At 35.4% G+C, this 21,585-nt stretch overlaps 1 protein-coding gene across 4 annotated transcripts in view; it reads right to left on the bottom strand.

The window, feature by feature from the left end:
• The window catches only part of LOC136039346 (cleavage and polyadenylation specificity factor subunit 6-like), a 49,703-nt gene that overhangs the window by 11,848 nt on the left and 16,270 nt on the right, over positions 1–21,585 (bottom strand). For 3 of the 4 annotated variants that reach the window (XM_065722996.1, XM_065723000.1, XM_065722999.1), the window contains 5 exons: positions 18,425–18,648; positions 12,829–12,982; positions 8,442–8,547; positions 5,554–5,675; positions 3,820–3,940 (listed from right to left, as the gene is read on the bottom strand). In XM_065722996.1, the coding sequence (XP_065579068.1) occupies positions 3,820–3,940; positions 5,554–5,675; positions 8,442–8,547; positions 12,829–12,982; positions 18,425–18,648 (727 nt within the window). The remainder of the gene's footprint in view (positions 1–3,819; positions 3,941–5,553; positions 5,676–8,441; positions 8,548–12,828; positions 12,983–18,424; positions 18,649–21,585) is intronic. The other variant, XM_065722998.1, reaches the window with a different exon arrangement.

Raw genomic sequence — 21,585 nt, 5'->3', positions numbered from 1 at the left:
AAAAAGGGTATCATAGGCAGCACACTAGGACTACCTAATTAAAGAATGATGTTGGCACAATGTATTACAATTATTATTATTATTATTTTGTTTGTTTTAGACCAGGGCCTTTTATAAAGAAGAAGTTTCTTAGAAACTCGAAGAGGGGCTCATTCGATTGTAAATTGAGAGGACTGGTGCGCTTTTTAATAGTCGAAAGTGATTGAGGGTAAATAGCTCCCCCCCCCACGTTCATCATTTCCCCAAGTACTTCCGATAAAAATTTTGAGATAGCCATTTTGTTCAGCGTAGTTCAAAGGTCTGCAAATCAGGTCCTTAAGGATGATAACCCACCTCCCCCCCACAGTCCTCAGGGCGAAGGTTGTAAGTTATGCCCTGGGCATATATGGTTTTTGATATTTGAGATAGCCATTTCATTCAAATAGTCCATATATAAAATAACAAAGCTTTTGGGGATGAAATAAACCCCCAAAGCCTGGGGGAAGGGGTTGTAAATTATGCACCAGAAGCATTTAAGGTTTTTTTTTATGGAGGGGATGGTTTTTTAACTTTAGAGGAGGCTCACTTGGCTGAAAATTAGAAGTTCTAGTTCCCTTTTAAAAGTTGGTTCCTTTTAAAAGTTCTAGTTCCTTTTAAAAGTTCTAGTTCCTTTTAAAATTGAGGTCCATTAGCCCCCCCCCCCACTGCCCCCCTTTTCACCAAACGTGAATATCACAACAACGGCTTACATTATTAAGTTAGACCTTTCAAGGTAAGTTGTGGCAGATCTTGACCTAGCCAGAAGACACTATGTGTATATATATAATAATACATCTACGGTTACTATAACTAATGACACTAAGGGCATTAAGTTGAAACGTTTAGGGGGAGTTACAATTAAACGAAAAAATTATACGCATGCAAGTATCAAAAGGTCATATAAGCAATAACATAGGCACCGCTGCTCTATCACAGCTAATTATATCATTTATATTTTAAAGGAGCTAATCTGATTGGAAATTCAAAGTTCTAGTACCCTTTTTCAGAGTGAAAAGTATTTGAAGTGCAATCAGCTCTTCTCTTTAGCTCGTAATTTTTCGAACACTTTTAATCAAAATTTTAAGACAGCCATTTTGTTAAGGATAGCTGAACGGTCTTGTAACTATATCTCTAGGGCTATTGTGAAGGTTAACTTCCAACAGTTATGCAATTTACTCATTGTGCTTAAAAACCCAATGGCGCTTTAAGATTAAATCAAGACGCATTGTGTGTACGCTGGTTGCAATTAAGACATCTCTGCAACGGCCCAAGACTGGGGGTATTAAGTTCAAACTTTCGAAGCTTCTTCTATTACTATTTTTGCTCTTAAAATTTAACGAAGTCAAAAGTGTGTAAATGTATCCAATCTGTTAAAGAGCAAAGATATAATTTTTGGGACATTATTAAGTTTTATTTTTCGGGACAACTAGAGGAGGCATAAAACTAAATTAAACACTACTATTAGTGTCCAGATTTTCAAAAGGGAATCTGTTGTTAAAAAATTTTCTCCTGCATACACATAGCAGGCCGAACTATGAATTCTTAAAGGAAAAAACCAAAAAGGTTTAAAATATTATTTTCTTTTTCCCTGAAAAAGACTATGTCAATATAAAACGAACAGGAATTAATTAAAAAAAAAAAACTTTCTACAAAATGAATTTTTCAAAGGAAAGTAGAAAACTCCATTAAACTAAAATGGAGCAAAAATAGAATCAAATAATCTACCAAGCATAACCTACCACAAATCAGCATCTATAAATAAATGAAAGCAAAAAAGAACAGAGATTAAAATAAATAGCCGAGTCAAATTCAAAACGAGCAGAAATTAACATGAGTAAGGATCAAAACCCCTTTCTTCCCAAGTTCAGACAATAATTCCCACTTTACTGAAAAAAAATGAATGTTTTCACTTTTATGACTTAAATAAATCAAATATTATTAAGATTTTAAGGAATAAATATCAGCATATGTATATTAAACTGACAATGCACATACAATCGTATTTTTTTTTCAGTAAAGTGCAAATTATGTTCTTGCTTTGGAAGGCATAGGGGTTTTGAGCCATTTTCATGTAAATTTCTGCTCGCTTTGAGTTTGATTCGGTTATTTATTGCAATTTCTCTTCGTTTTGCGTTTCACATACTTAATGACGATGATTGGTGGTAATTTTATGCTTGGTAGATCATTTGATTCTACTTTTGCTCATTTTTAGTTTAATGGAGTATTTACTTTTCTTTGAAAGACACATTTTTTGGATTTTTTTTAAATTGATTTTAATAAAAAACGAACAAAAATTATTAAAAAAAAAACTTTTTGCATAAAACAAGTTTGTCAAAGAAAAGTAAAGAGCTGCATTAAGTGGCAAAATTAATTTGCCACTTTTCGTCTGATCTGAAATTTTAATAAAAGGTAACCTTTACTTAGGATATCCCATTAAGTGGCGTAACTTCATCAAAATCCTGGGGAGGGGGCAAAGTAGGGGGCCAATTTTCCCAAATCAGGTGAAAATGACACAAAAAACTCAAAAAATGAACCGTATAGTACCAAAAATGTAAAAATATACTGACCTGTAGACCTGTAGAAAACTAGAAAACTGACCTGTTTCTGCGAATGCTTGAATCATAAAGGCCCATCTTAGTTTTGGCAATATTTTTAAAAAAAAACAAAATTTCAGCAACCTGGGGTGGGGCAAATTGAAGCCCGACCGGGGCAGTTGCCCCCCTCCCCTGCCCCATAGCAAATTACTCCTTTGATCCCAATACACAGGAAAAGAATCTAACGAAGAGGCTGTCCCAAAACGTGAAGTCATCACAACAAGCGTGGGCCAAAAGCCCAAGCTGCCGACCATGGCGAGCGGAGGAAGATGACATAAGCAAGCTCTTTTGCTATTAGAATCCAATTATTCATAACCCCGAGTTAAGTTAACCAAAATTTTAAATTAATTTTGTAATTATTATGCACATCACAAGAAAAGAAAAAAGTAAAAGTCAGGAGATTCATCGTTTTTGGGACCCCGTGAAGACATACCAAGAAACAAAATAAGGGGAAATCTTAGACCGGTATGCTTGAACTGACCGAAGTGTAATTTTTACTGAAGTTTACAATTTGAAATTACGTACTCAAACAAGGGGAATAAGACCCTGCAATTCCCGTCCCCCTTAAAACCGTGGTATATTTGGAAAAAATGTGACTCAGATGTGAATAAAAGAATTAAATGCGAAAACAGCGATTTTCTATTATTATAATTAAGTTTTATTCTATTAGTAGTATGATCAAAATTAGAAGTAACATTTTAATTACATATATCTGCAAGACATCCCAGTGCAAAAATCAATTCCCCAGTCTTTTTTTTAGCAGTTTGACCTTATTTTTAAATTATTACTACTTATTTGGAACTGAAAATATAACTGCAATTGAGAGAATGTGAAAACTGAAGATCATGTGAAATTAGCAGAAGGGAGTTCCAATTGCATCAAATATCGGCAGTAAACTGGGCAAAAATAATGACCAGCTAGATAAATATTAGCGTTGTTTTTGTTATATGGGTTATAAAAGCAAATAATTTTCAGTTGTACAACAAACAATTCTCGGTAATAAGTTAAAAGGCACCAGAGCGATAAGGTAGTTTAATTTTTTTTTGAAAATTTAATTCTTTTTTTTCGGGGGATCCTTTTTGAATACATAATTATCTTGTAAAATAAAATCAAGCTAAATTATAGTTGACTTTTGTATTAAGTATAAGACGAATCATCGGTTTTAGTTGATGGTTTTAAAAGACGGCAAATTATTTGAAAGGCTTACCAACTGCTGCATCAGCAACCGCTCTTGAAATGGCTGAACTCGAAACAGTTCTGTTCCGACTCATTATCTCTTCAAACTCAGCCTCAGATATAGTCGGTTGGTCAGCTATTCCAGCAGGGGGCTTAAGTAATAAGGGAAAATTATGAAAATAGTCATAAGAATGAAATAATTTTAATGGGCTGAAGAAACAAATAGGCGACATACAATAGTGTCAAATCTAATATATAGATCGGGCAAAAATGATTTACTGAATTTATTATTGCAATATTTTCAACAAGCCCTTGTAACGTAATGAAAATCCTTAGAAAGTGGAGCTTGTGATGGACTGCATGATACACATAGAAAACAATAGGCTTCATAAAAGCGAAAGATAAGGGGAAAAAGGAGACGGGGAAAGAGAGAAAGGATAAAAAATGAGGAAAAACGATAATAAAAATTTATTTATCTGCGATAATTAGCCTTTTAACGGTTGTTAGGATTGGCAAATAAATATTGAAATTAGAAAAGTAGACAAGTTCCTGAAAAAGAAGAAAGGACGGTAACAAAACTACTTTTTTTAACCTATTCTAGGTACTCAAAGTGGTTTGCTTCAGCTGGCTGTGGATGATTGGCGACCGCAAATATGAGGCAAAATGTTCTGAAGATACCAAGATACAGTAACGCATAAGATACGCCTAAAAATAGGATTACAAACTATATAGTATACTCCTTGTACCTCCCCCTTCCAGGCAGTTTTTTTAAAACAGTCGCTGATATATCTAATGTTCTTCAGAAAATCCTTGTTTCTTTGCCATTCTTAAAGTTCTCTCCCCCCCCCCCCGAAAATTCCAGTCTCTCCAATTTCTCTTGAAATTAATTTTTTTTTCAAAATCAAATGACTTACAGAGCGGGCATGACCGTAAAAAATCATTCTGAGTTACTGTTCATGTTACCTGGTTATACCACGTGATCTTTGTGTTTGGAGTTCAACACGGTTGCATAACACATGCGCAAGTTGAAAATTAGAATCAGGGTCATCACTCTATTATTCATTTATTTCTGTTATTCTTATTTTTACAATGATCTTTATCATTAAAAATTACAAAATAGCAAAATCCCAGAAACATATTTTTTCAATTGAATCTTGTGCTTTCTTTCTTTTTTTACTTTTCTGTGATTATTTTTTCAAAAAATGCTAAACCACACTTATGTGGGTCACATTTTCATATCACTTGCGAATCACATTTTCATATCATCCATGTATAACACGTTAGAAGCCGTTGAGATAAATCCTCGGCTGGTTGAATATAGAAAAGGTGACAAGGATTATTACTAATCTCGCTTAAAACCGTGAATCTGAAAACGAGACAGCGAATCAACATTCATAAGATATGTTGTCAATTTTGTCTGGCCAATTCCACAGCTGTTTGGGAATTGTTTTAAAAATTGTTCAGTCTTTATTTTTACTATGAAGAAGTCTTCGTTTGGTTACTATTGAATTGAATTAACAATGCCTCATAATATAATACAGTTTAATGTTGCGATATTAAATTGTATTATCTATCTTATTTTGTATTGAAAAACTGAAAAAATGGTAAGTTCTCTTTTTATCATTCCATTGTAAAATAACATCGTTACAAAAATGAAATAAGTTGTTTAGATCTGTAAGAGATATAAAATTGGGATTTTAACTGACTAATTCATAGATAAGATCAGACTACAGAGAAAAACAAAATTATGAAAAAAATAACTTACTGGAGCGCTTGCTGTTGGGAAACTTACTGGTGGAGGATGATGAGGAGGTGGAAAGAATGCTGGATTCACATGAGGGGCTGGTCCACCAGGAATAGGAGGGGGAACACCAGGCGGCGGCAAAGCTAAAGCAAAGAAATGTTGTAAACATTCAGTAATCCTAACGCACTTAATGTGACGCAAAATAAAGTAATGCTCAAGAGATACTTCGCACAAAAAGGAAGGGTGGCTGAAAAGAGGCCCAATTAAGGCTTTATCATAAAGCTAGCACTAACAAGGAACCAAGTCTTGGGTTTGGCGGGACATCCCCGACAGCAACTTTGCAACGAAATATTAGCATAACTGTAATTAGAGCATTATCTCACCAAAGTTATAAAAACCACATACAACAACGGAAATGTCATTCTAATAGAGAAAATTAGGCCATTCTTTCGAAAAATAGAATTTAAATTTTTAGTTTTATATCAAATCGATTCTGATAGTATCTCTATATAAAATTAGTGTCACTAAAAAGAACACACAACAGCAAATCAATAAGCCGACCATTTAATTCCTCATTATAAAAGTCTCCTCCTGCAAAACTTCTCACAACATATCTCCAAGACCCAAACGATGCTCCACCCAAAATAGCTACTGTACGTTTCGTAGTTGTATAATGAATCACCAGAGCTAATTTTGAGACTTATCCAAATGGCATGTCTCCTCTTGGAAAAGGATCAATCTTCTTATTCTTGCTGGGCACGGGAATGGCCAAACAGACATAGTATTGTAATATTAGAGTGACAAGTTTCTTTCAAAAATTTCAAATAAAACCTGCAAGGGGGCATTAACGAAAAGTAGAGTTATAGCAGAGGCATGGGCTATTTCTTACAATTTTATTGCAAGCAAAATAATATTGAATGCAAACTAGGGTTAACTTAATACAAAATTTTAACAAATTCTACGGCATTAAATTGTTGAATAACAAGATTCACTGTTAAGGTAGCATACTTAGTTTTATTTGTGCTTGCAGTAGGACCAGGCGTTTTCCGTCTCACCTGACATCTCAAATTCAGATGTTTCCTGGGTATTTGTTGAACCATAATTCACACCACTGACCCTCATCCCAATCTAAAGGAGTACCGATACCAGGATTCAAATCCTCGTCCCTAAGGATATGGGATAGTAAGTCTAGTGTGCTACCCTCATTTCGACTAAAGTAGCATACACCATACATTTATTAATTTTACAATGGACTAGATCAAAGAGTGTGAGTAACTTAAAGAGTGGAAACTGGCGCTGGTGTAAAAAAAAAACACCAGCGCTATGGAGTGTATGTTTTTTTTTTTTACATTTTTTCTTCAAATTTCACAAGTGTTTTTTTAGCTATCACTAGATGGTCCTAATGATTTTTTCCACGACGCTAGTTCTGGTTTCCACTCTTAGAAGTTACTCATACTCTTTATTAAAGACAGCGTGTTTTATCACAAGCTTCCTACGACAAGCAAAAATTCCCTAATATGATTGATGAGGACAAAATACGTTACTTAGGCCTCCTCTATTTGACATTGACTGCCACAATTCTCGTTAGTTGTGTACCTGCTTGGGTATTCCAATGATTTTTCCACAATATCTGGCGCAGTATCATAGATAAAGATCAAAGGCCTACGCCTATCAACTATCTTCAAAGACACTAAGATGACCCAACGCTTTACTACAATTTTTTAATATTCCATTCCTCAGCCGTTTCTTTCTTCATACACTAGTAAGTCATCAAATCAAGAATTCAATAACACCAAGTGCATGGACAGCCGTAAATGTAAAGAATGAAGTAGCCATCTCAAACTCAAATGTTCCAAACTATAACTCACAAATAATCTAAATTTTTTGAAAACATCAAACTGGCGGAAATAGTTTCAGGATATTTACATCAGCAGAAATATTACGTCTTTATAACAAAGTTCAGCACTTCCAAAGTTTCGTAAGAGCTATCATTCCTAGTGATTATTCTAGCCGAGTTGTTAGCACTCCAGACTTGGAACTCTTTGTCTGTGAAGATGGAGTTCGGATCCTGAAGTCACTGGTTATTTGGTTTGCAACGGGGTTCAGTAGCCTAACTCTATAAACTCAGCCAGAGGCGACCCAGCTCAAAAAAGACTGTCTGGAAAAATCTGGGGAAGGTAAATAGGAATAGTGTACGAAACCACAGGGTGGCTGGTCCCCAGCCCCCGCATAGTACTTCCTGGTTGAAGGGCCATGAAACAGAGATCAGCACCACCAGCCGGAACTGTAAAGTCCAATGTTGCATTTTTTTTTTTTCTATTTTTTTATCACTCCTTGGCTAAATTTACATTTTCGCCATCATTTTTTTGGGGGGAATTTTATCATAGACAACAGGTCTATTAAGCTTTTTTGGTTAATTTTCACTTTTTTCGACTTTGGCTTTAATTTTGGTGATGCTTTATTTTCTTGTACTGCTAGCTGTTAGCACTTTGGCTATTTGACACACAACATAAATTCGGGCAATTGGTTGATTCGTAGTTGTCCTTCTTCCCAAATCTGATACACCATGAGGATTCAGAGGGAAAAAGATCTTCTGACGTTTATTATGGAGCCGATCGACACACTTTGAAGATTTTACGGATAAACTACGTCGACCAATCGTCCATGCATGGGTGGGGGGCGAAGAGGATAGGTAGTCTCCCTAGCAAAAATTTGGAAACCTACAAGCAAGTAAATAAGTTCCTGGAAGAAATTTTGCAATTCCCCACTTTTGTTTTCCTTTTTTGCAACCCTCAGTTTTTTTTAAAAAAAAAAGTAAAAGGGAGCTAGTTTTGGGCAGTAACAGCCAAAAATAAAAAAAAATTTTGCAATAAATATGAGAAAAGGGTGGTAAAAATATTCACACATACCTGTTGGTGGTCTATTAACAGGAGGTGGAACGCCCGGTGGGGCACCCATGGGAGGTGGACCTGGCGGTGGAGCTCCATGGGCTGCAGGAGGCGAAACACCAGGAGGCTACCAAAAAAATTGATCATTATAACGATAACTTATAATTTAGTCTTTTTTGGAAATTTAAAAGTACAAATACATGCATGAATAACCATAGCTAGAAATGGTGAAAATATTGTACAAGATTTAAGGAAGAAATACTAGCTATAAAAAGTGCTCATTAAAGTGCTCATTATTAAGAGTCTACAAGTTTATTTTCTTCTTACGGCTCCTATCAGAAAACAGCATAATATGCTGTTTTCTCGATCTAGTTCTCAGAAAACAGAACAGTTTTTTCTTTATCTAAATGACAGGGTACTAAAACGTGTTGATCAATTTAATATCTTGGAATTATTTGGGATGAAAATCTGTCTTTCCGTGAACATGTGAAAACAATGTCTCTAAAAATCTCGCGAAATATCGGCATTCTTTCTCGTTATTGCCTCTTGTTCCTAAGGGATGTTTTTTCCCTTCAACATTTAAACCTCTTCAAATTCTACAAAATGAAGCCCTTAGATTAATTTTTAATGTTAATAATAGATCATAATAGAGATAATAGATATCTAATAATAGATCATTAATAGATCAGTTAGCCATCTTTATGGATCTTCTGGTTTCTTCTCTGTTCATCAACATCATTTTATTGCCATTTCTAATATTTGCCACAATTATATTTTTGGACAACTTTCACTAAATTTCCCAAGATTATTCCCGACAAATTCACAATTCCCCAATTACCCAACATGTCATAGTTCTGATTTCTCTTTTGAAATTAGGCCAACGGTGCGAGGGGCATTTAGTTTGCGTCATACTGCTCCGAAAGTTTGGAATTTAATCCCAATAACTGTGAGAAATTGTAATGATAGAAACCAATTTCTGAAGTGGTTAAGAAATCATGTTGCTGATCTCCCGTAATATTTTCCTTTGTGAGTGTTGAAGTTTGGATTCCGTAAGAAGTGCACATTAGTTTAAGCTGAAGTAATGATGGTTTTTTTTGGCGTGATATACCACGCGCTTCAGTATGCCATTAGACATTTGCGCTGTTTGTTTATATGGTTTAATTCTTGTTATCTATCTATCAAAAGTTATAGGTATTAACAGGATAAACGAACTACTTTGATAATATTAAATGTATAAAAAAGAACAACTTAAAGCATATAATTAGAAAATCCTAAATAAATAGATGTACAGAGAGACAGGGGGGGGGATTGACATAACTTATTGGCAGCCCGTCTGTTCTTTAGGGGAAACGTTGTAAATTAGAAATTATGCATGGAAACTTCTTCAAAAGAAGACATCTTTGCGAAAAACCGCTTTACTTTAATCAGTTATGCCATTTAATAATCAGCCATTACGAAGCTTAAAAAAAAACAAGGAAAAAAACGTTTAGCTATATCTGCTCCTCTAATTAGACAATATCAAACATGTATTGAACGCAAATGACTATATCACCAAGTCGTATAAGTCCAACTAATCCATCTTTTGATCAACATCATTACTGTTTTCGAAATCTTCATAACCAATTTATTTGATAGAAGATAAATTTTAAACGCAGGACTTAAAACATAGGACTAACATAATATAAATAAAAAATATAGCTCCCTTTACAGAGGAATGTATTTTGCTCTAATTCATTGCCAACGAATTTTTTTTTAGTCATGGAACCGACGATGCAGACAAAGAAAATGAAAGATTAATACAAACCGCTTTTTAATGAGCTTTCATCTCGTCCACAGAAAAAAAGATTTCAGCAGATTACAGTTTTTTTTGTTTTTTTTTTTTTTTTACTAACAAGCATTTGAACATTCCACGCAAGCAAAATGCAGGAAAACCAACTCATATATATTACGTAGCTAATGTAACTTAGCCTTCGTTGAATTTAAATTCAAGCTAACTTTAACATTTGTCTCGATCGAAATATTTAACTGATTATTACTAGCGACGCGTCACAGCACTATTCCCCCTGGGTTCAAGACCGCTACACATGCTGATTCTCCTTTCAATTCTGTCTAGAGCTTCACTCTTTATTACCTCCCAATAAATGGCTATTCGTTTAAATTTTTTTCTTATGACGTCTTCACATCCCAATCGAAGACGTCCCGCTTTCACATATCGAAGCTGGATTGAAAAAGGATCAATTTTTGGCAATATAATCTTAATTATCTTTAAAAGAATAGAATAGAATCTAATTAAAAAATTTCTTCCACAGAATGGTTTCCAAATTTCAACTTCGCGTCAAAAACTAGCACTAGTAAATATATATACCGCAACGAGAAGCTTTGTCATCACTGGAAATAAGTCAGGCGAATTTGACCTTCACGCAAACATAATCAATTGCACAAAATACATAAACAAAATGAATCAAAATTTAAAATAAATAAAAAATTAATGAATAGTGTTCTCAGCTATTGTACAAAACTCAGAACACAACTCTTGCAATATGGGACGGGTGTCAACTTGGGGACATTTTGGGACTCTGTACGTGACAGTCCGTTGCGGGCGGGAAGATAGGGTTCGAGATGATGGAACGCAATCGCGGAACAGACAGGGTTTTGGTATCGAAACGGAGGCAAAGGAGATTCGTTCTCGCAGCCAACATAGTGAGTTCAAACGTACCTAGTAGATAATAATAAGGAACCTTGCCATCACCATTTATGATTCTAACTGCTCGTTTTTGAACATTGTCAATCTTATAAATATGCTCTCAAGAAAGACCGAAATGCCACAGTGAACAAGCATACCCCAGTAATGGCCGGATGAAAGAACAATAAAGTTGGAGAAGATCCTTAGGGGAACAAGAAAATTTCATCAGAAGTTTTAATAGAGAAGCTGGAGGGGAAGCTTGTTCTAGGATGTTTTGAACATGGGTATCCCACTTCAAGTCAGCAGTAATTGTCAACCCAAATAGTTTAATGCATGTGAAAAAGATTTCGGGAGGAATGGGGTTTATGAAAGAAGAAGGTGATTTTGATGATAATAATATACTGCAATAAAAAGGCTTTCTCTTCTATAAAAATTTCCTTTCACTAAAAAACTTTTCAATACTATTCTTGAAAGAGTCAGCCATAACCACCTCTTGGGAAAGGTCGTTCATTCCTTGACTACTCGGTTTGAGAAGGCCCACCTTCCAACTTCTTTATCGAAAGTGTTTTGTTTTAGCTTAAAAAGTTGTGTACTCGCTGATTGTATGTGTTGAAGAAGAGCATTTCCTTTGGTCCAATGTTATTGTAGTACTTGTGACATAGTTTGGAGGTTTCAATAAGATCACCTCGGAGGAGTCTATAGGAGATGGAAGAAAGTGACAGTTGTTACAATCGTTCAGAGTAGGCGAGGCCTCTTAGTGTTGGTACAGATTTTGTTGCTCTTCGCTGAATGTTGTCAAGTCGTCGTATGTCGTATGCCCATATCGTCAGTGATAGGCCGAACAATGTTGTATGACCATATTCAGTGATAGGCCGAACAACAGACTTCAAAAAAGCTGAGGATCGTTTAGGGTGAAGTTTCTACAAAAAAGTATAAAATTTCAGAGGACAACATAAAAAAAAACTCTCAATATAAACACTGAAACTAAAAGGACCCTTTCCAAGCAACGATGAAAGGGTAACTCAAGTTACCCTTTCCCCTTTCATCTGAAACTTACCCTTTCTATTTTCCCTTTCACCGTTGCTTAGAAAGAGTCCTTATCTTAATTTAAGTGTTTATTTGAGGTTTGGTTTTTATATTGTCTTTTGGACCTTTATCTGCATTTTTTCTTTCATTTTACACTGAGGACGGTTGAGCAGAGATCTCAACCGAAATATTTGCAGTCTGTTCTTCTGTTTTTCACTGGCAGTTATTGTCGTCGTTTCTCTCTCCTTTGTGATTTTTTCTTTTGTCATGATTCTCCAATCTGGTCAGAAATTATTTGAGATAGAAAATCCTTTGCGACCTTAAAAGGTGACTGATTTAACCACCTTGAAATTTCTTTCATTATGGTCAGACCCTCTCCTATAAAGAAAATTCAAATTTCGATTCGTTTCCTTATCTGCGTACAAAAGCAACCTTCGGCTATTCAACTTTATGGTACGTGGATCCAAAGTTACCGTTTGGATATTATTCCTGACAAAATTAAACCTTGTTTCACTTCTTTTTATAATGATTTTTCACACAAACCGAATATAAAAATTTGAAATAACATAGGTCAAACTGAGCTTCCATATGTCATTTCAAAAGCAAAGAAACTCGATGTATTTTTTTTTTCCTTTTTTTTTTACTAACTTATTTTATATGCTTAAAAAATAATTTAGATCAGGTGTAACGACTACTTACGACACCAGGAGGCATCATTCCTCTTGGAGGAGGACCTGGAGGCGGAGCGACTGGTCCTAATGGAAGCATTCCAGGCCTTTGATGTGGAGGTGGACCATTTACAGCAAATCCTGGAGGAGGTCGGTCAGGTCTATGCATTGAAGGATGCATTCCTCTATAATATAAAAATTCGAATCATTACTTTTGGCACTGCAACTCAATCTTCAAGCACTTCCTAGTTAATCATATATTTGGCAACCGATTTCCTTGCAGTATGTACCTGCCTAACATACTTGCACGGCAATAAGATTTCATTAAGATCCGATCACTCCTTCGTAAGTTGGAAATACTTAATTTTTTGTAATTCTTCAGAATTAATCCTCCCCCTCCAACTCCTCCAAAGAAAGCGGATCCGTTCCGGTTATGTCAATCACGCATATAGGACTTCTGCTAATTTTTCCACCAAGTTTCATCCTCATTCCTCCACTCTTAGCGTTTTCCAAGATTTTGATTCCCCCCAACTCCCCCAAATGTCACCGGATCCGGCCGGGATTGAGCTTTGAGACACGATATCCTTCTAAATATCAAATTTCACTAAGATCCGATGACCCGTTCGTAAGTTAAAAATACCTCATTTTTTCTAATTTTTCCGATTTGGCCTGGTTCCTGATATGCCTGCCAAATTTCTTCGTCCTAGCTTACCTGGAAGTGCCTAAACTAGCAAAACCGGGACAGACAGGCCGACCGACCGACAGAATTTGGGATCGCTATATGTCACTTGGTAGATACCAAGTGCCCTAAAAAGGTGGACCAGCCTTCTCCATGGGATTTTGACTCTAACTTCAGTAGCAGCAATTACAATTTGCTCGACAACCACTCCCAGCTAGAAATTAGACTTTTATATAAAACAAGAGCTAAGAGCTCGTAGGGCACTTCTGACGAGGTCAGAAGAGCCAAGAGCTAATATGTTATGAGCTCTATCAAAATCCCAAGAATCAATAGATCGATTTAAAAGCAAAATCAGAGGCTTAATGCCGGTCGGGATTTAAAATAAGAGCTCTGAGACACGAGGTCCTTCTAAATACCAAAATTTATTAAGATCTGATCACCCACTCGTAAGTTAAAAATACCTCATTTTTCAGATTTTTCCTATCCCTTCAGCCCCCAAGATGGTCGAATCGGGGAAAACAACTTTGATTAAGTCAATTTGTACAGGTCCCTGACACGCCTACCAATTTTCATCGTCCTAGCACGTCCAGAAGCACTCAACTCGCCAAAGCACTGGACCCTCCCCCCTAACTCCTGACAAGAGAATGAATCTAAATCGGTTACGTCAATCACGTATCTACGACATTTGCCTGTTCTACCCACCATGTTTCATCCCAATCTCTCCACTCTAACCGTTTTCCAAGATTTTCGGTTTCCCCATCCAACTCCCCCCCCCCCCCCAATGTCTCCAGATATGGTCAGAATTTAAAATAAGAGCTGTGAGACATAAGCTCCTTCTAAATATCAAATTTCATTCAGATCCGATCACTTGTTCTTAAGTTAAAAATACCTCAATTTTTCTATTTTTTCCGAATTACCCCCCCCCCCCCCCCAACTCCCCCAAAGGGAGCAGATTCAGTCCAGCTATGTCAACCACGTATCTAAGACTTGTGCTTATTCTTCCCCACCAAGTTTTATCCCGATCTCTCCACTCTTAAGTGTTTTCTAAGATTTCCCGTTTCCCCCTCCAATTCCCCCAATATCACCGGATACGGCCTGGATTTAACATAAGAACTCTGAGACACGAGATCCTTCTAAATATCAAATTTTATTAAGATCCGATCACCCATTTGTAAGTTAAAAATACCTCGTTTTTTCAGTTTTTCCTCTCCCTCCAGCCCCTCAGATGGTCGAATCAGGGAAACGACTATTATCAAGCCAATTTGTGCAGGTCCCTGACAACGCCTACAAGTTTCATCCCGATCTCTCCACTCTAAGTGTTTTCCAAGATTTTCGGTTTCCAAAATTTCTGTTTCCCCCCTCCAACCCCCTATGTCCCCGGATCCGATTCGAATTGAAAATGTAGCATTTGAGACATAAGATCTTTCAACGTATCAGGTTTCATTAAGATGTGATCACCCATTCGTAAGATAAAGATACCTGAATTTTTACGGTTTCCCCCTCCAACTCCACCGACTCTGGCCGGAATTTAAAATAAGAGTGCTGAAGCACAAGATCCTTCTAAATATCAAATTTCATGAAGATCTTATCACCTGTTCGTAAGTTACAAATACCTCACTTTTCTACTTCTTCCGAACTATCCCCCCTTAACTCCCCCAAAGAGCGTGGATCCGGTCCGGTTATGTCAGTCACGTATCTTGGACTTCTGCTTATTCTTCTCACCAAGTTTCATCTTGATCTCTCCAATCTAAGCGTTTTACAAGATTTGCGCCCCCCCCCCCATGACACTGGATCCGGTCCGGGATTTAAAATAAGACATCTGAGTTACGAGGTCCTTCTAAATATAAAATTTCATAAGATCCGATCACTCGTTCGTAGGTTAAACATACCTCATTTCTTCTAATTTTTCCGAATTAACCATTCCCCCCCCCCCCAGATGGCCGAATAGGGGAAACGACAATTTCTAATTTAAGCTGATCTGGTCCTTGATTTGCCTGCCAAATTTCATCGTCCAAGCTTATCTGAAAGTTCCTAAATTAGCAAAACCGGGACAGACAGACAGACCGACCGACAGAATTTGCGATCGCTATGTCACTTGGCAAATACCAAGTGCCATAAAAAGCAGCGACTAAAAAAAAGCTAAAAAGACAGCAAAAGTATTATATGTTTACACAACTTCAAAACTCTTTCTTTAAAATTATGAGAATTTTCAACTACAATCTTTACTGTCAACTTTATTTTTCTTGTTTGTTGTATCACGTTCTTATTTATTGTATGTGCGAAATCCACGTATTCAGACTTGCAAGATCAAATAGCTGAGCTTGTATTCATACCAAATAAATACAGACTGAAAATAACACAGTCAATAGCTACGTACAATATTGTCATACTACATTTTCATTAGTCTAAAATAAAGTAATAACTAAAACTAGACTAACATGTAATTCAAGAAGTTTACTTCCCAGAATAAGGCAGCTAAAAATATATGTTAAAATTAATGGCATATCACGGGATGCTCTTCCTAAGCCAGGTGCCCCCAAGTACTTTTTAAACGTGAAACAGAAAAACATTAAACTATCTATTTCCCCGAAAAAACTCTATTTGTGATACATATATGATATATTTGTGTATAGTCTGGAAGTGACATAAAACATTATTTTCACATACTTTAGCAGTACTTTATTACTAAACGACACCGATATTTTGCTTACTCAAAACACTATTCACGATGTGCTTCTTTGAAACAACTCAATAAAGAATACCAAGAGATATTCAGAAAATAAGCTACTGTAATATATTAATTTCTATAATATTTGAAATACAAGTTCCGTACAACAAACAAATCATCAAAACACACGATTTACACATTTTGTCCCAAAATATTTTCCAAAGAGCAAAAACACAAGAGATGCATATTAAAACGAATAGAAACGGAAGCTTAAAAACTGAACAACAAATAAATAAAAAACTACGTAAATATTGTAACTGAAGTTATTGAGTCTAATTCGAAAATACAGTAGCTTTTAGGATTGAATAAAAAGACAAACTAAGAAAAAAGAAAAGGAAAGCTCATAATACTTTCAAGAATTGAGCTTTTATGTCTCTGTTAATACACACATATATATATATATATATATATATATATATATATATATATATATATATATATATATATATATATATATATATATATATATATATATATATATATATATATATATATATATATATATAAACAAGAACTAGTAACAAGCACATACCATTAAAATCATATTAAATAATAACAATTCAGAGAAATGGTCATAAAAAAATTAGAATATTTCAAAACTAAAGCGAAATCCTAATTAAACCTAACAAATACTCTGCCCAGACTTTAAGCAGTTCATCTCTAACATTAAAAATTAAAGATTAAAGTCAAAATGAAAAATTAAAAAAGAAACTATATAACAAGAAACTCATACTAGTCAACATCTTTGGTGGAAAAACCATATACTAGATATTTTAGTAAAATCGAGGCGCTTTATATCGGATTTCATCGAACATAGTTTGTTCCTAACTGGTTAGAAACATTATTGGAGATGTACCCCCCCCCCCCCTCCGCACAACGCCAATGCCTAGAAACAAATCTTTTTCTTTGAAGAATCCAAAACTAAAATACCGACACATAATAAAACAACAAGAAAGCCACGCACGTATTTGAAAAATCTAAAAAGATCCACACAACTTCGAGTTACATAAAAACAACAGGGGAAACTACTTATTTTACACAAGGTATTACTAGACGTTTTCTTTTCAATATCTTACAAGCCCCGGGTTTCCTTTATTGTACGATTGGATATTATACTACCCACAATGTTTCAATATCCCCAAAGGATGTGTTCTGGGAAACCCCAACACATCAAACGCGTAAACAATATAAATTCCGACCAGCCACAACTAAGTCTCGAACAAAATAGCAGGCACAAAAAACGCTCGAAAAAAAAAAAAAAATCAATACGAGAACATACAGCAAACCAACACTTGGGTGACGGAGAAGTTTTTTTTTTTAGAAAATTTCCCAAGCGCCAAGTCTACCCAACCCAAGGACCTAACCCAAATTGACCCAACCCAAGGAGGAAAAGGAGAGAGGGAAATTGAAATCTCGAAATAAAATCTAAAACAAATTTTCAAACAAATTCAGGAAAGTGTACAAATACGGCCGTTTTTTCACATGCATGATTCTTATATCAAATTCACAACCAGTAATTTAATTCTATGTCAGTTTTCTCAAGTGTTCGCTGAAAAGAAGAGGCTAATTCTAAGTCGTTTCCATGGCGGCGATGCCCATATATAGCTAAAGCTCAGTATTTTTCAGCCAATTTTTTGGCTAAATTCTAATTCAGAGATTGAGATACTACGTCGCTTACTGTATCTCTTCATGAGTTTATCACGGCCCAAAAAAAAGAAAAACACATCGACTTAGCCTAAGTTTCACTTATTGATTTCAGCTATTTCACGGATATTATTATACTCCTTGCCCCAAATCAGTTTTACATTTATCTAGTGGCCTTAAAGATGACAAAGGAAGCAAGTGATTTGACATTAGTCACTTAACTTCCAGAATCTAAACGTCAAAAGCTACTTTTTCCTAGGCTTAGATCACCACAGTGCTTAGTCAGCCACGAACACATTTCACAAGATCAACGTTATGCACAGCAGATGAACAGCGCTACGTCCCTAGATACTGCAAAGGAACTGATCTGACTCTGTTGCGAGGTAGGTCCAGAGTATTTTCCAGGGTGGGTATTTTGAAGAAAAAAGGCCTACAAATCTTTGTTGTTTTCAATCCCCCATCCACCGGGAAAACCAATTAAAATTGATATTAGCTCATCGAATAACTTTAAGTCATACAAGCCACATTTCCATTTCATGATCTTTTACATGAGGAAGAGAAGATTGAAAGCCTTACCTAGGAGGCATACCCATTGGAGGTCCTCCGTGCATTCCCGGAGGAGGTGGTCCTAAAGGCATTCCTGGTCTTGGACCTACTGAGAGGTGTGGTGGCAAGAAAGGAGGCCTTTGATTTGGTGGTCCATTATGTGGAGGCCTCATACCGAGAGGAGGACCTAGTTGTGGAGGAGGTTGTTGAGGAGATGGACCAGGTTCAGGACGAGTCTTTGATGCAGCTTCAAGCTTAAGGAAAAGAAAACATTCATGACAATCAAAATTATATAACACCACTTGTGGATAGTACAGAAAATACATTAAACCACTTTATTTTGATACCAATTTATTGAAAAAGAACACAGCTATTACAACTGAAAGTAGAGATAACAATTCAATAGCACTAACAAATGAAGGGATTTAGAAGACAGACATAAAACCCAATTTCAATGTAGCTTATTGCAATCAGGTATATTTAGTTTTCATAACTGAAAGGTAATGAAAACCAAAGAATAGATTTCATTGCTTTCATTGACAGTTGGTGATGAAATCCTATTGCAATAAGCTATACTGATCAAGAGGAAAGACTCTGAGGAAGGATACCTTTAAATAGCAACAAAAATTAGTCACAAGAATATGAAAACATAGTAAATTGGTATAAACAATACATTGTTTTTCATATAAACAATTTCATTTCCCAAAACGAAAAAGAATAAAACTTACAAATCAATATATATTCACTGATAAACCATTGTCTCAACTACAAAGTTTATATATGAACAGAATAAGGACAATTTTAAACCCCAATCAATAAGATTAAACGATATAGCACGAGCATTGACATGTTTGAAACACAACTATTTTTACACTAGAAGACATTATAGACACTAGAAGGCAAAAAGACATTATTTGCCTTAATGTACATTTGCTAGTGGATCCATTATTGTACATCAATAAAATGCTATGAATTAACATAAATAATATATATATATATATATATATATATATATATATATATATATATATATATATATATATATATATATATATATATATATATATATATATATATATATCTATATATATAAAAATAAGTTGTCTGTCTGTGGATGGATGGATGGATGTGTCAGGTGACGTCACCTGAAAAAACTGGATTAGGTGACGTCAAAACTGAAAAAACTAAAAAAAGGCAAAAACTACAAAAAAAACTAAAAACTAATAAAAAAAATAAAAAAGCTAAAAAACTAAAAAAACTATAAAGGTAAAAACCAATAAAAAACTAAAAAAAAAAAGTGAAAAAACTAAAAAAAGGCAAAAACTACAAAAAAAAACTAAAAACTAATAAAAAAAGTAAAAAAGCTAAAAAACTAAAAAAACTAAAAAAACTAAAAAAAGGTAAAAAACTAAAAAAAATAAAAAATAAAAAAAATAAAAAAAAACTAAAAAAAAGGAAAAAACTGAAAAATAAGCTAAAATAAAGGTAAAAACCAATAAAAAACTAAAAAAAAAAGGAAAAAACTAATAAATGACGACACTCAAAGAGAAAGCGACCAGGACATGTACACCGGGATACAAATGACGACCGGGACACAGGGAATATAAATAACGACCGGGACACAGGGACACAACTACAACGGGGACACCGGGGGAAACAGGGGGATATAAATGACGACCGGGACAAAAAAACTAAAAAGAAATAAAAACTAAAAACTAATAAAAAAAACTAAAAAATCTAAAAATCTAAATAAGCTAAAAAAGAAAAAAAAAGGAAAAAAATAAAGGAGAAAAACAAAACTAAAAAACGAATGTATATACAGACCGGGACACCGGGATACAAATGATGACCGGGACCCGGGACACAGGGAATATAAATGACGACCGGGACACAGGGACACAACTACAACGGGGACACCGGGGGAAACAGGGGGATGTAAATGACGACCGGGACACCGGGACAGGGAATGGTCGATTAGCAATCACCATCAACAAAGCTCAAGGGCAATCATTAGAATCATGAGGTATAGATCTGAATACAGATTGTTTTCCCATGGACCATTATATGTTGCATGTTCAAGAGTCGGTAAACCTGACAATCTATTTATATGCAAAGACAATGGGACAGCAAAGAATGTTGTATATTCGCAAGTTTTACGTAGTTAAAACCATATATATATATATATATCTATATTCACAGGTGGGACATAGGGACACAACTACAATGGCGCGTAACTATTATGGCGCGTAACGACTTACGCGCGCGGGGGGGCTTGGGGGGGGGCGCGAAGCGCCCCCACCAACTAGGTGTTGGGGTGGCGCGAAGCGCCACCCCAACAGCTAGTATATATATATATATATATATGTGGAAGCTTAGGAAGAAGCCTTTTCATATGTTTGCTTCCTTTTTTCTGAAGTAATTCTGAAACCCTGTGGGTACTAAACAAGAACACCTTACTTTGATGATGGTCAAATCCACTCTAGATAAAGATACCAACGGGGCTAAGAGCATTTATTTCCACTTTTTTCATCACAACATAACAGCAAAGGTCTCTGAACTGATAGTACTAGTTTAACCACTAACTCCATTGGGTTCTCCAGTGAATAGGATCATCTTATCTTTTTTTTTCTATGCGGATACATCTTCGTTTGAAAAAAAGTCTATATGGACAAAATATTCCCCGTAAGAAAACTTGCTTATCACCTAGGGTCTAGGGAATATTAGAAAAAAAGCTTCTTTCAACTGAAAGTAAAGAGCAACGTTAAACTGAAAAAAAAAACAGAAATTATTACGTGTATGAGGGGGTCACTCCAAAACACTTCGCTCTTTCCGCTAAAGCTGTTTAGTACTTAAAAAAAGTTTCTTAATGTTCTGATTAAACTAAGATAGTCTTTCAGGAGTCGTTCTTAAACGATTGGGACAGAGTTTAAACTTTAGCGCAGGAGCGAGGTGTTGCACAGGAGTAACCCCCTCATTTACGTAATAATTTCTGTTCGTTTTAAGTTTTAATGTTGCTCCTTACTTTCAGTTGGAAAAACTTGTTTTTTTTTTATATTTAATTTTTGATCGTTTTTTAAATAATGCCAGGAAATATGGCTGCTCCTCCACGGAAAGATCCCTCCTCCCCAAGGATTTATCATCTAGACAATTCACTGCTGGTGAAATTTACACCGGACACTTAATATCTCCTT

The sequence above is a fragment of the Artemia franciscana genome, chromosome 19 (assembly GCF_032884065.1).
Source record: "Artemia franciscana chromosome 19, ASM3288406v1, whole genome shotgun sequence".
NCBI classification, from domain to species: Eukaryota; Metazoa; Arthropoda; class Branchiopoda; order Anostraca; family Artemiidae; genus Artemia; species Artemia franciscana.
The sequence above is the reverse complement of the archived record's forward strand: the minus strand, read 5'-3'. Positions and strand labels throughout refer to the sequence as shown.